This window comes from Mchenga conophoros, linkage group LG14, assembly GCF_057382185.1.
Source record: "Mchenga conophoros isolate Kocher_MC1m ecotype Shallow Benthic linkage group LG14, M_conophoros_male_GT1.1, whole genome shotgun sequence".
NCBI classification, from domain to species: Eukaryota; Metazoa; Chordata; class Actinopteri; order Cichliformes; family Cichlidae; genus Mchenga; species Mchenga conophoros.
Window position 1 is genome coordinate 26,524,478 of NC_140539.1, and position 15,424 is coordinate 26,539,901.

General features: G+C 42.2%; 1 protein-coding gene across 1 annotated transcript; it reads right to left on the minus strand.

The window, feature by feature from the left end:
• Positions 1–4,402: 4,402 nt before the first annotated feature.
• Positions 4,403–14,875, minus strand: LOC146559894 (extracellular calcium-sensing receptor-like). The gene is made up of 7 exons (XM_085244359.1): positions 14,615–14,875; positions 14,216–14,505; positions 13,798–14,096; positions 5,975–6,180; positions 5,608–5,829; positions 5,399–5,522; positions 4,403–5,307 (listed from the first exon to the last, which is right to left on the minus strand). The coding sequence occupies exons 1-7, from the start codon at positions 14,873–14,875 to the stop codon at positions 4,403–4,405; spliced, it is 2,307 nt and encodes a 768-aa protein (XP_085100485.1).
• Between the last annotated feature and the right edge of the window lie 549 nt (positions 14,876–15,424).

Sequence of the window (15,424 nt, forward strand, 5' to 3'; positions counted from 1 at the left end):
CCACTGGCAGGGGGAGTGGTGGGGGGAGATAGGCCTCCATACCTTGGAGGGCCTGAGATGTCCCTAGAGAGGTGGCGTCTGATACCCGACCTGACATATAGACACAGACATAGAGGCGCACACAGAGACAAACATCCATTCCCACCCTCATGCTCTCATATGCAATTACTCAGCACTCACCCAATTTGGAGGCAGACCTAAATAGACACTGTACACACAATCACACTCCCCAAGCGTACTCTATATTCCAGGTTTAGGTACCCTTGCCCCTGGAGGGGGAAAGTGCACCCAGACCCAGGTGGTGTTACCCTTTTCCCTGGGGTGGGGAGAAGCAGACCGCCCCGACTCCGCAGCAGCAGGGAGGCCCAACATTCCAGAGCCCAATCGGACGGCCAACTCCTCCTCCCAGCCCCCCCCGTCCCAACAGGCAACAGAGACTCCAAACCTCCCTCCGCCTGCTCATATGTAGTGTTGATGAATGTGTTTTCTAAGGTGCATTTAAAACACAGGAGTGCATGGAGCTACCTGCCAGTGAGCAGCAGATAAACGCATAGCCCCTTCTGATAGCCCTCAATGTATACGTGTATGTAAAATTGAGAGGTGGGCAACGGCGCCAGGGGTCAGGCTATACACCCTGATGGTGTTCTGGATGCCATGTAGCGTGCCCACCAAGGTCCTATATGTACAGTGGGGCAAAAAAGTATTTAGTCAGCCACCGATTGTGCAAGTTCCCCCACTTAAAATGATGACAGAGGTCAGTAATTTGCACCAGAGGTACACTTCAACTGTGAGAGACAGAATATGAAAAAAAAATCCATGAATCCACATGGTAGGATTTGTAAAGAATTTATTCGTAAATTAGGGTGGAAAATAAGTATTTGGTCACCTCAAACAAGGAAAATCTCTGGCTCTCACAGACCTGTAACGTCTTCTGTAAGAAGCTTTTCTGTCCCCCACTCGTTACCTGTATGAATGGCACCTGTTTGAACTCATCATCTGTATAAAAGACACCTGTCCACAGCCTCAAACAGTCAGACTCCAAACTCCGCCATGGCCAAGACCAAAGAGCTTTCGAAGGACACCAGGAAAAGTATTGTAGACCTGCACCAGACTGGGAAGAGTGAATCTACAATAGGCAAGCAGCTTGGTGTGAAAAAATCAACTGTGGGAGCAATCATCAGAAAATGGAAGACATACAAGACCACTGATAATCTCCCTCGATCTGGGGCTCCACGCAAGATCTCATCCCGTGGGGTCAAAATGATCATGAGAACGGTGAGCAAAGATCCCAGAACCACACGGGACCTGGTGAATGACCTGCAGAGAGCTGGGACCAAAGTAACAAAGGTCACCATCAGTAACACACTACAACGGCAGGGAATCAAATCCCGCAGTGCCAGACGTGTTCTGCTGCTGAAGCCAGTGCATGTCCAGGCCCGTCTGAAGTTTGCCAGAGAGCACATGGATGATACAGCAGAGGATTGGGAGAATGTCATGTGGTCAGATGAAACCAAAGTAGAACTTTTTGGTATAAACTCAACTCGTCGTGTTTGGAGGAAGAAGAATACTGAGTTGCATCCCAAGAACACCATACACCATACCTTGCTGCCTACTTCCATCTACGTAACATTAACAGATTGCTTCCTTCTCTTTCCACCCAGTCTACGTCCATTCTTGTACATAGTCTTGTTACCTCCCGTATTGACTACTGCAATTCTCTTCTGCATGGTCTCCCCCAAAAATCCCTCCATAAGCTTCAACTGGTTCAGAACTCTGCTGCTCGCATTATCACCAGAACCCCCTCCTACCAGCACATCACCCCTGTTCTTCAGGAACTTCACTGGCTCCCTGTGAAATTCCGGATAATTTTCAAACTTCTTCTGCTCACCTTCAAGGCCATTCATAACCTCGCTCCTTCTTACCTTTCTGACCTGTTAACCACCACTTGTTCTGCCCGTTCACTTCGTTCTTCTTCTTCTATCCAGCTTACTGTACCTTCCTTCCGCCTCACCACCATGGGAAGCAGAGCTTTCAGCTGTTCTGCTCCCAGGCTGTGGAGCTCTCTGTCCCCTGAAATAAGAAATACTGGTTCTCTCCCCCAGTTTAAATCCCAACTCAAAACTCATCTGTTCAAATCTGCATATTCACTGTGAGTCCACTGTTTGTTCATTTTATCTTGTGCTTGTATTTTATTGTTCTTATTCTCCCATTGTTTTACTAAGTGTTTTATTCTATTGTAAAGTGTCCTTGGGTGACTTGAAAGGCGCTCATGAATAAAATTTATTATTATTATTACCTACTGTGAAGCATGGGGGTGGAAACATCATGCTATGGGGCTGTTTTTCTGCCAAGGGGACAGGACGACTGATCCGTGTTAAGGACAGAATGAATGGGGCCATGTATCGTGAGATTTTGAGCCAAAACCTCCTTCCATCAGTGAGAACTTTGAAGATGAAACGAGGCTGGGTCTTCCAACATGACAATGATCCAAAACACACCGCCCGGGCAACAAAGGAGTGGCTCCGTAAGAAGCATTTGAAAGTCCTGGAGTGGCCTAGCCAGTCTCCAGACCTCAACCCCATAGAAAATCTGTGGCGGGAATTGAAAGTCTGTGTTGCTCGGCGACAGCCCCAAAACATCACTGCTTTCAAGAAGATCTGCATGGAGGAATGGGCCAAAATACCAGCTACTGTGTGTGCAAACCTGGTAAAGACTTATAGTAAACGTTTGACCTTTGTTATTGCTAACAAAGGTTATGTTACAAAGTATTGAGTTGTATTTTTGTTATTGACCAAATACTTATTTTCCACCCTGATTTACGAATAAATTCTTTACAAATCCTACCATGTGAATTCATGGATTTTTTTTCACATTCTGTCTCTCACAGTTGAAGTGTACCTCTGGTGCAAATTACTGACCTCTGTCATCATTTTAGGTGGGGGAACTTGCACAATCGGTGGCTGACTAAATACTTTTTTGCCCCACTGTATGTGTTATGAGAGTGTGAGTAATGTGAATGTCTAAGTTGTGGGATAAAATTGAGGCACAGGTAGCCAGAAGGGGAGAGGGGCGGTGCCTCCCCTGCACCCTTGTGACACACCTTTACCCCAAGGCCCTGCATGTGTGGGTGATTGTTGTGGAGCGGGAAGAAGGAAGCAGCTGGAGATGGGGAGGGAAGGAAGGGAGGGGCAAGTGCCCCCTCAGCAGCGCCGCCTGGCCCCACAGAGCCCGGGAAAGCCCACCCAACCCCACCACAGAGAAAACTGCACCCACCCCGTCATCCACTCATCTTCCAGACTACACAAGACAATAGACACTAAGCTGAGTTCTTCCTCCACCTCTCCTATATCTCCCCCACCAGCAGAGTGAGTTCCTGGAGAGAGGAGACCTCCTGCAAGATGTGACAGCCTCCCCCACCAGTTGAAGAGCCCCTCAGGTGGCTCGATGCACTGGCGGCACCCTGCGCCAGGGCTGAGCCCCCATACACCCACCCACCCAAAACCCTGGCGACACACCAACCAGGACCCAAGGCCCAGCCAGGGCAGCCTGGTGACGTAGCACCCCCAGAAAGTAGTAGTATTTTGTATTGAATTAATTGAAGACTGGGATTTCTAATTAAATGAAAGCTTTGTATGCATATCTGAGACAAGAAGTTTTGGTCTAAGTTAACTAATAAATCCGCTTCCCATTTTGCAATAGGAAGTGATATTGATTCATCTGTTTTAGAAAGCATTCTGTACAGTTTGGAGAGTAATTTTGGGGTTTTAAGAGTAAGAAATTATGCCACACTTGATGGTGTTTGTAGTTCAACCTGACCGGGTTTAAATTTCTTTTTTACTATGGACTTAATTTGTTGATATTCTAAAAATCTTTTCTTGTTGATCCCATATTGTGTAACTAGTCTGTCAAATGGAATAAATTCTGTTCCTTCTAATATATGTTCTAAGCATGTGATTCCTTTACAACTCTGGAAAGTTTATCATATTATTGTTTTGTAACACATCAGGGTTGTTTCAGATAGGTGTACGTTTCCATGGGATTAATGAAGACTCCGTCAATTTTAGAAACTCCCACTATGCTGTCAGAGAAGAGCTAATGTTGACGCTTTTAACCCTTTAAGACATACCATAGAACCAAGTCTGCCAGAGCTTATATTATATTTTTACATGCTGTAGTGCCATTTTTGGGAGCATTTCAAGTTGATATACATCATTACAACCATTATAGCCCAAATTTTAATAATATGAATAAATAACAATAACATTAATTAATAACAGAAAAAAGTTGTAAATAAAGAGATTTTTGAAATTAAAAAAATTTTGAAAACTTTTCTTTTTGCATTGAATTTGTACAATTCCAGCTTAATGTTGCAATAATTGCAAGTACTAGAAGCTCTGATATACTATGATTGATTTTTGTTCATTAAATATTTTTTGGTGTTCTTCTCAGGCTTGAACAATATGATAAAACACTTGGGAGCAAATATACACATTATTAGACCAAAGCTGGAGGCCAGAATTGCAAAAATCTCCACAACTACAGTAAATTTCCCAGGGGAGCTGACATATGCTGGGATAAATGTGATCCAGACAGTACAGAATATCAACATACTGAAGGTGATAAACTTGCCTTCATTGAAATTATCAGGTAATTTGCGGGCTAAGACTGCTAAAACAAAGCAAAAGGCAGCAAGTATGCCTAAGTATCCAAGCACAGCCCAGAAGCCAGCAGCTGAGCCTAATGCACATTCCAATATGATTTTCTCCTTGTACGTGGTTAGATTTTTTATTGGAAAGGGAGGGCTCACTACTATCCAAACAGTACATATTAAAACTTGAAGAAAGGTGAAAGACACAACAGTCATTCTTTGCTGTGGAGGACCAAACCATTTCATCACATTACTACCTGGAATTGTCACTTTAAAAGCCATTAAGACCACTATAGTTTTCCCAAGTACACAGGAGATAGAGAGTACAAAGGTGATCCCAAATGCAGTGTGACGCAGCATGCAGGACCACTCAGATGGTGCTCCAATGAAAGTTAATGAACATAAGAAACACAGAGTCAGTGAGATGAGCAGCAGGAAGCTCAGCTCAGAGTTGTTGGCCCTGACAATTGGAGTTTTCCTGTGACAAAAGAATACAGCTGCAATTACGATGGTCAGACAGGCACCAAGAACTGAGAATGTAGCCAGGATAATTCCTAGGAGGTCTTGAAAGGAAAGATACTCTACAGGCTTAGGGATGCAAGTGTCTCTCTTTGCGTTAGGCCAGAATTCTTTTTGACAAGGTAAACAATCAGTTGAATCTGGATAAAAAACACATAAATACAAAATTTTCTTGATTTTCATATATACACAATGAAACATTTTAAATGCATGGCAATCATTTCTCTTTACCTGTGCTATTACTGATCTCCCCCTCAGGACATGCTGTACAGTCATAGCAGCAGATGGGTTTTCCTTTCTGCAACACTTTACGAGTTCCTGGAGGACAACTGTCCGTGCACACTGACACTGGCACCTGTCAAAGACATAAATGTTGGAGAATACATGTAAATATTTAATATGCAGCTGTAATCATTGTTTACTAAAGTTTGACTGCTTACTTTCATGCTACCCTCCATCCAGGTAATGTTTTTGTCGATCTGGAATTCCTGGCCCACGGGCCGTGATGCATCGTACAGCCCTACAGCCACTATCTCAGTCGCACCGTTTTCACTTTTCTGCCAGTTAGCCAGTTCATAAATAGCCACAGGATCCCCATTAGCATCAAATGACACTTCATAGCCATTTCGGGAAAAATTTACTTTCTTCAGCTCAATTAAAATCTGAAAAGACGAAATTAGGTATAATGGGAGGGGAAAGGAAAAAAAATAATTATGCAATATTTCAATAACAAATATTAATATTACATATCAACTCATATTGCAGTTGATGAAAGACACTGGCATCAACATATTTATTTCTTCTGACCTGTTTGGACTCTAACTTGGTTAACTTGTCACACTTTGCAGTGCCATTTATTTCCTGGCACACTGCATTATGGATGGCATGTGCTACTGCATACACGGCCTTGTACACCATGTTAGTAACTCTTAGCTGTGATTTGTCAGTGGACTGGTTTTGCAGATTCTGTATGTCTTCATTTCCATCACATACTTTCTTCTTTGCAGTGGCATCTAAAAATTACAAAAAGGGCAAACAATCACACGAGTGCTTCTGATTGGTTGAGGAAGAATAAAGTAGTTTATCATGGCCCTTTCTCAATTCTCAAGTACACGAGTCCGTACTCATGTTCTCTGCAAGTCCGGACTTGCCAAGAACACGAGAATGCAAGCACGGACTCGCGATTTGTACAGTTGGAACACCACACTTGATGATATCACGGGTCCGGAGTTTTTACTGCCGTCCCCTCTTAATTTAACTGTGATTAACCCTCTGGGGTCGATGAACGCGCCGGTGCGTCAAAATCACATGACCAATTTAAGACGACACAGCAACAAGATGCAGCGACCCAGAGTCTCCATTTCAATGTGGGTCTAAAGTGCGGACTTCAAACTATATACCAGTTTTTAAATGGCTACGTAAAACCAGAGTTGTGATAACAAATACACACTATTGTTTTTTCTAAACAAAACAGTGGTGTTTACAGCGGGAAGAAACAGTAAAAACTGTTTTCTACAGACAGCGCCTGCAATCACTCCCCGCTTGCAAGTGAAAAAAGAAACAACACCCATTTCCTATTGGTGTTAAATTGTGCCATATCAACCAATCAAAAGATGATATGGCAACATGTGGTATTTTGTTGTGTATGAAGAGGGGGAAGTTTTAGGAGTGACACTGGTGACAGAAAGCGGGCGAGCAAAGAGAGAGCGTGTTTTCATATGTGAGACATTAGTGACGTTGAGTGTGTTTGGAGGCTATATTTAGTGTGTAGTGTAGTCACTGTTTTGTGTGTTAGTTATACTAGTCAATGTCACATTTGCTCCAGAAAAAGCCACCAAAGGCAGATTCCAGTGTAAACGCTATCCCCACATGGAAAACAGGACTGGTAGAACTACTGTTGTCAGAACTGCAGGGTTTAGGCCTGTGGTGTTCTCCTATAATAATAATAATAATAATAATGGATTGGATTTATATAGCGCTTTTCAAGGCACCCAAAGCGCTTTACAATGCCACTATTCATTCACTCTCGCATTCACACAGTGGTGGAGGCAAGCTACGGTTGTAGCCACAGCTGCCCTGGGGCAGACTGACAGAAGCGAGGCTGCCATATTGCGCCATCGCGCCATAGCCACTTTACCCTACCGCCTACTGGTGTTGGCCAGAGGGCCAACACCAGTAGGCGGTTGAAATTTTTTTCTGAGTTTAGATCAATTGTGCTAATATAGTATGCCAAAATGAAAAATTAACTCCATTTTCAGATATTTGAGGTTGTGCTGAAAATAATGAAAGCAAACAAGGCAAGACAAACAGTTTTTAAAGGTAAGATATAGATGTAAAATCAAAAGTAGACAAAAACGGCCAATTACACCCTGGACCCCAGAGGGTTAATATGTTATGAAGCTTAACACTAATCTCAGCTAAACCGATTTACTCAGGAACAAATAAAACACTGAAATAAACCAAACATTAACATTTCGAAGTTATCTAAGAGATTTATATATCATATTTAACCTGAGTAGCGAAACACCGCGGGGGGGGGGTCAAAACGATGTGCCAGGAGTCCATTGTTCTTGCCAACTCTAGTGATCCTCGACCTCCCGGTCTGCTATGGAGCTGGTGGGTAACAGGCATCTCTGAAAACGTCGGAGCACGTTTGGAAATATTTGATATCTTGATAAGTCGAGCAGATATTCGAAGCTTACACAGCTACATTCTCTCTTGAAAATAAATTAAAAGTTTGTTTTGTGACCCAGAAAGAGTAATATTTAAACGTTTTTAGCCACGCTCTGCCATTGCTGCGTTTGGGTTTTCAGTGAAATGCATTCTGGGATATTTAGCTATACCAAGTACACACAAGTCACCACCAATGCATGCTCAATAAAAAAGGCGGAGCGAGAACACATCCGCAATCACAATCTTGGCTTGATGCGTACGTTGAATTGGAACAGTATTTGGTCTCCCACTGGTAACGTATCATGACTACACGAGAACGCCTCATGACTACTTTATTCAAAAAGCTCTATATCATCATGGAGGTATCTGGTGATGAATCAAACTACACATGACCAATGTAAGATGACACAGCAACAAGCTGCTATGTCAACCCTGAGCCTCCAATTTTTGTTTTAAAAGTGTGAACTTCAAAGTATGTACCAGTTTTTAAATTGTGTTGATAGGCCACGTAAATCCAGAGTTACGATAACAAATACACACAATGTTTTTTTTTTTTTCCTGAATATTGTTGTTATGTTTACTGCAGAAAAAAAACCGGTGTTTTCTAAGGAAAGCGCTTGGAAGCAGACTCTTCTTGCGATCAAAAAAAGAAAAAAGAAAAGAAAAAAAAACACCTCTTTCCTGTTGGTGGAAAAATGTGCCATGTCGACCACTCAGAAGATGATATGGCAAAATGGCTTTGGTTGTTTAGGAAGAGGGGGAAAACGGCAGCGAGAAAGCGAGAGGCAGCAAGTTTTGAGATGCAAGACATTAGCATGTTAGGAGTGTGTAGTAAGTGTGTCGTGCAGTCAAACATTTTGTTTTGTGTGTCAGAACAATGAGGCAACTGCTAAATGTTGCAGTTGCTGCCAAAATGCCACCAAAGGCAGCTTGCAATGTAAACGCTGGTCGAAGACACGAGGGGTGATACACCTCCTGCTTTCAGGCCTGCAGATATCAGGCTTGTGATGTTCTCCTTTATGTTAGAGTGGACAGAAAAAATTTTTAGGAGTAGCAAAAATAATTTGCACGTTATCTTATTTAATGCAGAACACCTGATTGTTCTGTAAGTACTTTGAATTGGTTATTTAAAAACTAGGAGTCGGAATTTGCCTCTATGTCCTTGTCTTGTCTTGTGTGCATTACTTTCCCTGGAATAGCCTCCCACTGTCGTTCTCTAAAACCTAAAAGAGAATTATGGATTTGATCAGCTGGTCTCTGAATGCTATTGACACCCTTTTCTCAACGAGAAATCTGGGCTCGGGAGAGCCTGAGTGCCCTGGAGCGACTTTCCCTGCCGGATACACGATGGACGGGTGGCAGAACTGGAGGATCATGTGCCTGGCGGGACTGTCGATCGAGGACGCTGAAGATATCTATCTATTCGGAACCATGATAACAGGGTTCATGCTGATCGGAGTTGGCTTAGCCCTGGTTTATCGGAGAAATAAGAGAGCGGAACCGGCTGTTCAAACCCCCCCAAGGCTGCCCGCTGGAATCGAAATGGAACGAGGCGCAACCTCTCACAACGAACGTAATATGGTCAACACCTTGGAGACGCTTGCAGCTGCTGTGAAGGCTCAAAACAACACCATTGAGCGTATGAGGGGAAACATCAGAGAGAGGCCTGCTCAAAATGAGACCCTTGAGCGACAGTTGGAAAACATCGCGGAACGGATCACTGCAGTTGTGAGGTCTCAGAATCAAAAGAACGATAACACCATGGAACAGAAGTTTGATACCATCATGGGGAGGCTCGTGACTCTCCAACGGGAGATCGAGAGGCCAGTGTCGGAGTGTTAAAGAGCAGCCTGAAAAATTCTCCTGGGCTGCTTGCATGGAAATTAACAAAACGAACATAAACATTGCGGATCCCCATCACGGCACCAGCTGCAGGCCCAAGGCTGGAGCCAAACAATCACTCCCTGATAACAACTGTGTTACGGCTATTCTTCCCATCCCATGCAAGGACACCTGGATTGGCTGGAGGACTGTTTACTTAGCCTGATAGGCCGAAGGACACTGTCTCAGCTAAACTATGGACACGCACACACACACACTTACACTGATAAGCACTCACTCATTCCCCCTCCCTTTCCAACGCCTTCGATGCTTGTGCCCTACCGGGGAAGATAGCAGTCAACTGGACCAGCACAGATGCTGCAGGACCGGATGCGCTGTCTACACTGGCTCTCTCTTACCCTTTACCCGCCCCTGTTGCTTGTCTTGTGTTTCTATGGTGTATTGATAGTCATGTGCTTTTGTGCTGAGGTGTTTTTTCTGTTATCAAACTGTTCTCCCACTAGGAGCTCAGTCTGAGTGGAGGTTTTTTTTCTCCTCCTCTTACCTCATGTAGTGTATTTTCGTTGTTTTTTCCTATCAGCCTACCTTTCTGACATGTCTGCCAAATGTGATGTTTGTGTAAAGTTGGTCAGAAGGTTCCTTTGTAAGTGCGCATGCGCCATTAGCGTGCTGCCTGCTGTAACCCTAATTTCCCTCGGGATGAATAAAGTATTCTGATTCTGATTCTGATTAACGTGTTAATTGCGATTAATTAATTTGAAAAAAACAACAACGTACTAAAAAAGTTACACATTTAATTGCAGTTTGCATTCCAGGCAAAAGCTAACTTTTGTCAATGCACAATTTCCTGGTATATCGATTACACTGATGCACACATCAGAGCTACAAAGAATCAGAAGAAAGTGCATTGCTAGGAATGATCCTAGCAATGGATGGATGAAAGGCAAATTTAATTTCAAAAGACTACCCAACTGAAGGCTTGATGACAGTGTGGTTTTGTGCAAACTGTGAAAAAGGAGTTTGAATAGATTCCTTAATATACATCAGAGTTAAAGGGAATATAGTTTTGGATTTCTTGTAATATTACATTATGGCGGTTAATGGGTATACAAAATAGGAAATAGGCCTGGAATGGGAACAAAGAATTGAGGTGCAGGGCAGGAGGACAATCAACACCCACCCCCAGGGCAGGAAGCAAAAGCTACTGAGGGTGAGGGGCAGACAAAGGGCAAATGGACACTACCTTAAAAGGAGATGGGGGTCAGGGCGTCAACACCTCTGGCAACTGTACCACTTTTTTTTCTATTGTGGGCGTGTTTACTGTAGGGGGAAGGAGACCAGAGGTTATAACTGTAACTGCTGTGTTACTCTTTAGATCACCCTTCAGAATAGGACTGCATAGGATGCAGTGTGCTGATCTCCAGATGCATCTGTAAGAATAATGGGTAATAAAAGGATTGTGTAAAACATGGAAACGTGATCACTACCAGGACCAAAAGAATCGCAGAGACTGGCGTTGTCTCAACACATAACACCGAAGCACTTCATGTTACCATCTAAATGCAAAACATGTTGCTAGCAGTCTGAGTACCAACAAAAGGTGATGGCAGCCCATACTTCATGAAATGACTAACTTAAGGACCAAAATTAGTAAGACAACATTGGACAAACTTACAAATTCTCTCGCAAAATTGATTGCTCTGGACTGTAAACCACTATCAGTGGTAAAAGATAGGGGGTTAGAAAATGTACTACACTTAGCGTCAGGTGATCCAACTTCCAACTGCTCTGCCAAAAGACTATTTCAAGTAAAATTCAACAGCTTTATGACACTGAAAAGAAAGAAAAATTAGACACCTTAAGGACAGCCCTGCTAATATGGAGGAACTACACCAGGAGCAAACAAGACTTTGGTTACAGCCAAACAAAAGCACAAGCTAGTCGTTTTAACTCCAAAAGCTGGCGACTGTCCTTGAGCCATGCAAGTAAATCAAACTATTTTTTAACTTTTTGTTACTGTTTCTTCAAAAAGCTCTATCCGTTCTTTAAGTCTGACGTTATTAGCCTTGTCTGGGCCCAAACTCCGCTGCATGTCCATAAGCCAAATGATCACTGCAGCATCACCGAGAGCTAAAAACTGTCTAAATTCTTTCATCTGTAATAAAAAGATCAGTGTGGCTGCTCTACCAGGTGTAGCAATTAAGTTAAACATCCAGGCATCCATGAAAACGGAATTTATTAAACTTAATGGAGTTAGAAGTTAGCAAGGAGTTAGCTCGCTAGCTTCCATCTAAATATAATATAGCCTGTCCTGACTGAGAGATTTCTGAAACAAATTAAGATGTACAGCTCTGCTATCACTTCTGACATAAATGAAGACAGAAAAGTAAACTGCAGTGGCATTTGTAGGGTTACTTTAGTTTGGCTAGCTGATATATAACTGATATATAATAATGAGCTAAGTGATCGCTAGCGACACAGCTATGTTAGCATAATATAAACAGTGAAGGTGGAGGATGAACGCTAACTTCTTTCCACTCGATAAAGGTTGCCGTGAGGATTCTCAATGGTTAGAGACAAATGCAGTCGCATGGCAGGATGCTGTAAACGGACCAAACTTAAGTCAAGAGAACAACTGAGATAATTCATCCACAATCCGAGGTTAGTCATTAATATACTGCTGCATGGGCTGGGCTGTAGTTGCATTGTAAAGTTTTAAAAACTGAGCTTTAGCGTTAATAAAAACCGAGAGAGGGCGACAGTGATCACTGACTGTTTTTAGGGGCTTTTTGAGAATAAATAGAACTAGATACAAAGCATTAAAATGTTAAAAACACAAAAGCAGGGTAGTTTGGGCCTGGAAGCAGGATTCATCACGTCATCACTTAAAGACCGGATATTTGACAGTTATTGTGTAGATTAATATTTACTTTCTTGAACTGTCTACTACAGGTGTGTGACTGAGCTTCTTGGAGGTGAGACATATGTCTCATGTTCAGGGGTTTATCTGTTTTCTGCCACCTGCATCACACCATGGAGGTCTTCGATGATGACTCAAACTACATGGTGAAATTTAAAACCACCTTCACAACGTGTAGCTACCCTCAACCATCTGTGGCCCAAGATAGCTACTGTGCTTGGCCACACTTTAAGGATTTAAAGTGTCTTGCAAGGAGGAGAGCGAGAAGAGTTTTGGACCAGCCTTGAGGCCCTGCTGCAGGAACAGTGTAAAGATAAAAGCCTCAGCACAACCTCAGATGCAAAATGTACTCTCGTCAGAAAAGAGGTCTTGGGACCACTGAGCAATAGACCAGTTCTTTTTTTTCTTTAGCCCAGGTAAGACGCTTCTGACATCTGTTGTTCAGGAGCAGCTTGACAAGAGGAATACGACATTTGAAGCCCATGTCCAGGCTCTTGATGCACTAACTCTTACTAACTAACTAACACTTTTGAATGGCCTTTTTCCTAACTATCCTCTCCAGGCTGTGGTCATCCATGCTGCACCATTTTCTTCCATGCTTTTCCCTTACACATAACTTTCTATTAATGTGTTTTGATACAGCTCTTTGGGAACATTCAAGTTCTTTTGTAATGACTTTTTGAGGCTTTCCCCTCCTTATGAAGGGTGTGGATGATGATTTTCTGCACAACTGTAGGTCAGCAGTCTTCCCCATAAATGGGATTCCTACTGAACCAGACTGAGAGATAAAGGCTCAGGAACCATTTGCAGCTGTTTTGAATTAATTAGCTGATTAGACATTAACACTTTGAGCCTACAATATTGAACCTTTTCACCATATCCTAATTTTCTGAGCTTTTGAATTTTGGGTTTTCATAAGGTGTAAGTCATAATAATCAAACTTAAAACAAATAAAGGTGTGAAATTTTTCACTTTGCATGCAGTAAGTCTAATCTTATATTACGTTCACCTTTTAAGTTGAATTACTGAAATAGATGAACTTTTTCATGATATTCAAATTTTTCAAGTTACACCTGTATTTTCTCCTCACACTTGGTCATGATTAATAACTTTTCAATTAAAATAGGTCAACCAATGAAGCTACATCCGACATCAGCAGTTGATCAGATAATTTAAACCAAGAAAAATGTCTTACTTTTGGTCAGTGTGCAGTTAAATGCATCCTCCCAGAACTCAGTAAGTATTTGAGAAGAAGCCACTTGTGAGGGGGACAGCTTCAGCAGGAAGTCTCTGAGGCCTGGGATTATAGACTTCGGAATCCCAAATCCAATGGCCCCAGCACAGAAACTGAACCTCGTTAATTCTGGGTTGGTTACCCATGATTCACTGCCTATCCACTGGCGGGGTGGGGAAGGCTCATGTGATGTGAGCTCCTTCAACAGGATCTTCATGTCTCCAAAAGATGCAAATGCCACAACAACTACAGCTTTAGACCTGGAGAGACAATGTAATGCATTAGAAAAATGTTTTTTAAATGTCTTCACATGATCAAACATTTATTTTACAAATAATTAAACAAGTCAATGCACAATAATTATCTCTGATGAGGAAACCTGCGGATAACATCTGCCACTCTCTGAATTCTGCTCTGTGGGTCTGTCCGATAGAAAGATACAGAGTATTCCACACAGATCCCCTCTTTATGTGCTGCTTTTAGAAATGAAGCCATGCCATTATTTCCATAATCCGAATCTGACCGAACAGCACCTATCCAAGTCCAGCCAAAGTGTTTCACTAGCTTGGCTAGTGCTTCAGCTTGAATCTGATCACTGGGGACTGTTCTGAAAAAACTTGGGTACTGTTGCTTGTCAGACAAGCATGCACATGTCGAAAAGTGGCTCACCTAAACCAAAAGAAATAAAACAGTGTAGCTCAGAAAATACCGCAAACACAAATATCACATAGCATATTTTAAATACGAAAATTGACAGAAATTGGAAATTGGCATTTACCTGGGGAATGTTAAAAGAACTGATGACTTGGGACAAACTGATGGATGTCGTAGACCCCGAGCCACCAACAACAGCCATCACCATACCAGAATGTGAGCAATTGTTATCCGTGGAAAACACAGGGTCGAAGCTATTTAGAAACTGAAATGCCATATGCACTGCTACAGGCACTGATGCACATGAGTCATAGATCTGATACCCGAGCCTGATTCCGGGCAGCAGCTCTGTGCTGTTGTTAATCTCTTCTATGGCAAAAACCATTGTACGCAATGATTGCAGTTCACTGGTGATAATACTGCAAATAGTTGTGTCACTGTTATAATATACACTGTAGATTTAGTTTAAGTTAAATGTTAAAAAATAAAATAAAGAAAAAATCAACAACAGGATAATTTAAACAAATTAAAGTCTTTTCATTTCCTTTTAAATATAATTCCTTTCCTGTGTTTCCTTTATAAAACTGTTATTTAACATATTGTATAATTTGTTTTTTAAAATACAACATTTTTTTTTATAAAGAATAAAAGACCATTGTTTACATTTTTTAACACTATACTGAATCAATGTAGTTCCGTAGATCATAACACACATGAAAACATTTCTCTCCTCATACAGTCCAACATGTTTTTACTTCTTCTTCTTCCCATTACTGAACTTCTTACTTACTAACCTTCCTTTGCATTTTACAGGCTCAGGCATGCTGGTGTAGTCACTGTAAACTGTGTTCATGTAGACGTGAAGGGAAAAATCACCACCAATAACAAAGTCCCCATCCTTTGAAAATGCTGGTAGACGAGTGCTTCCCTGCAG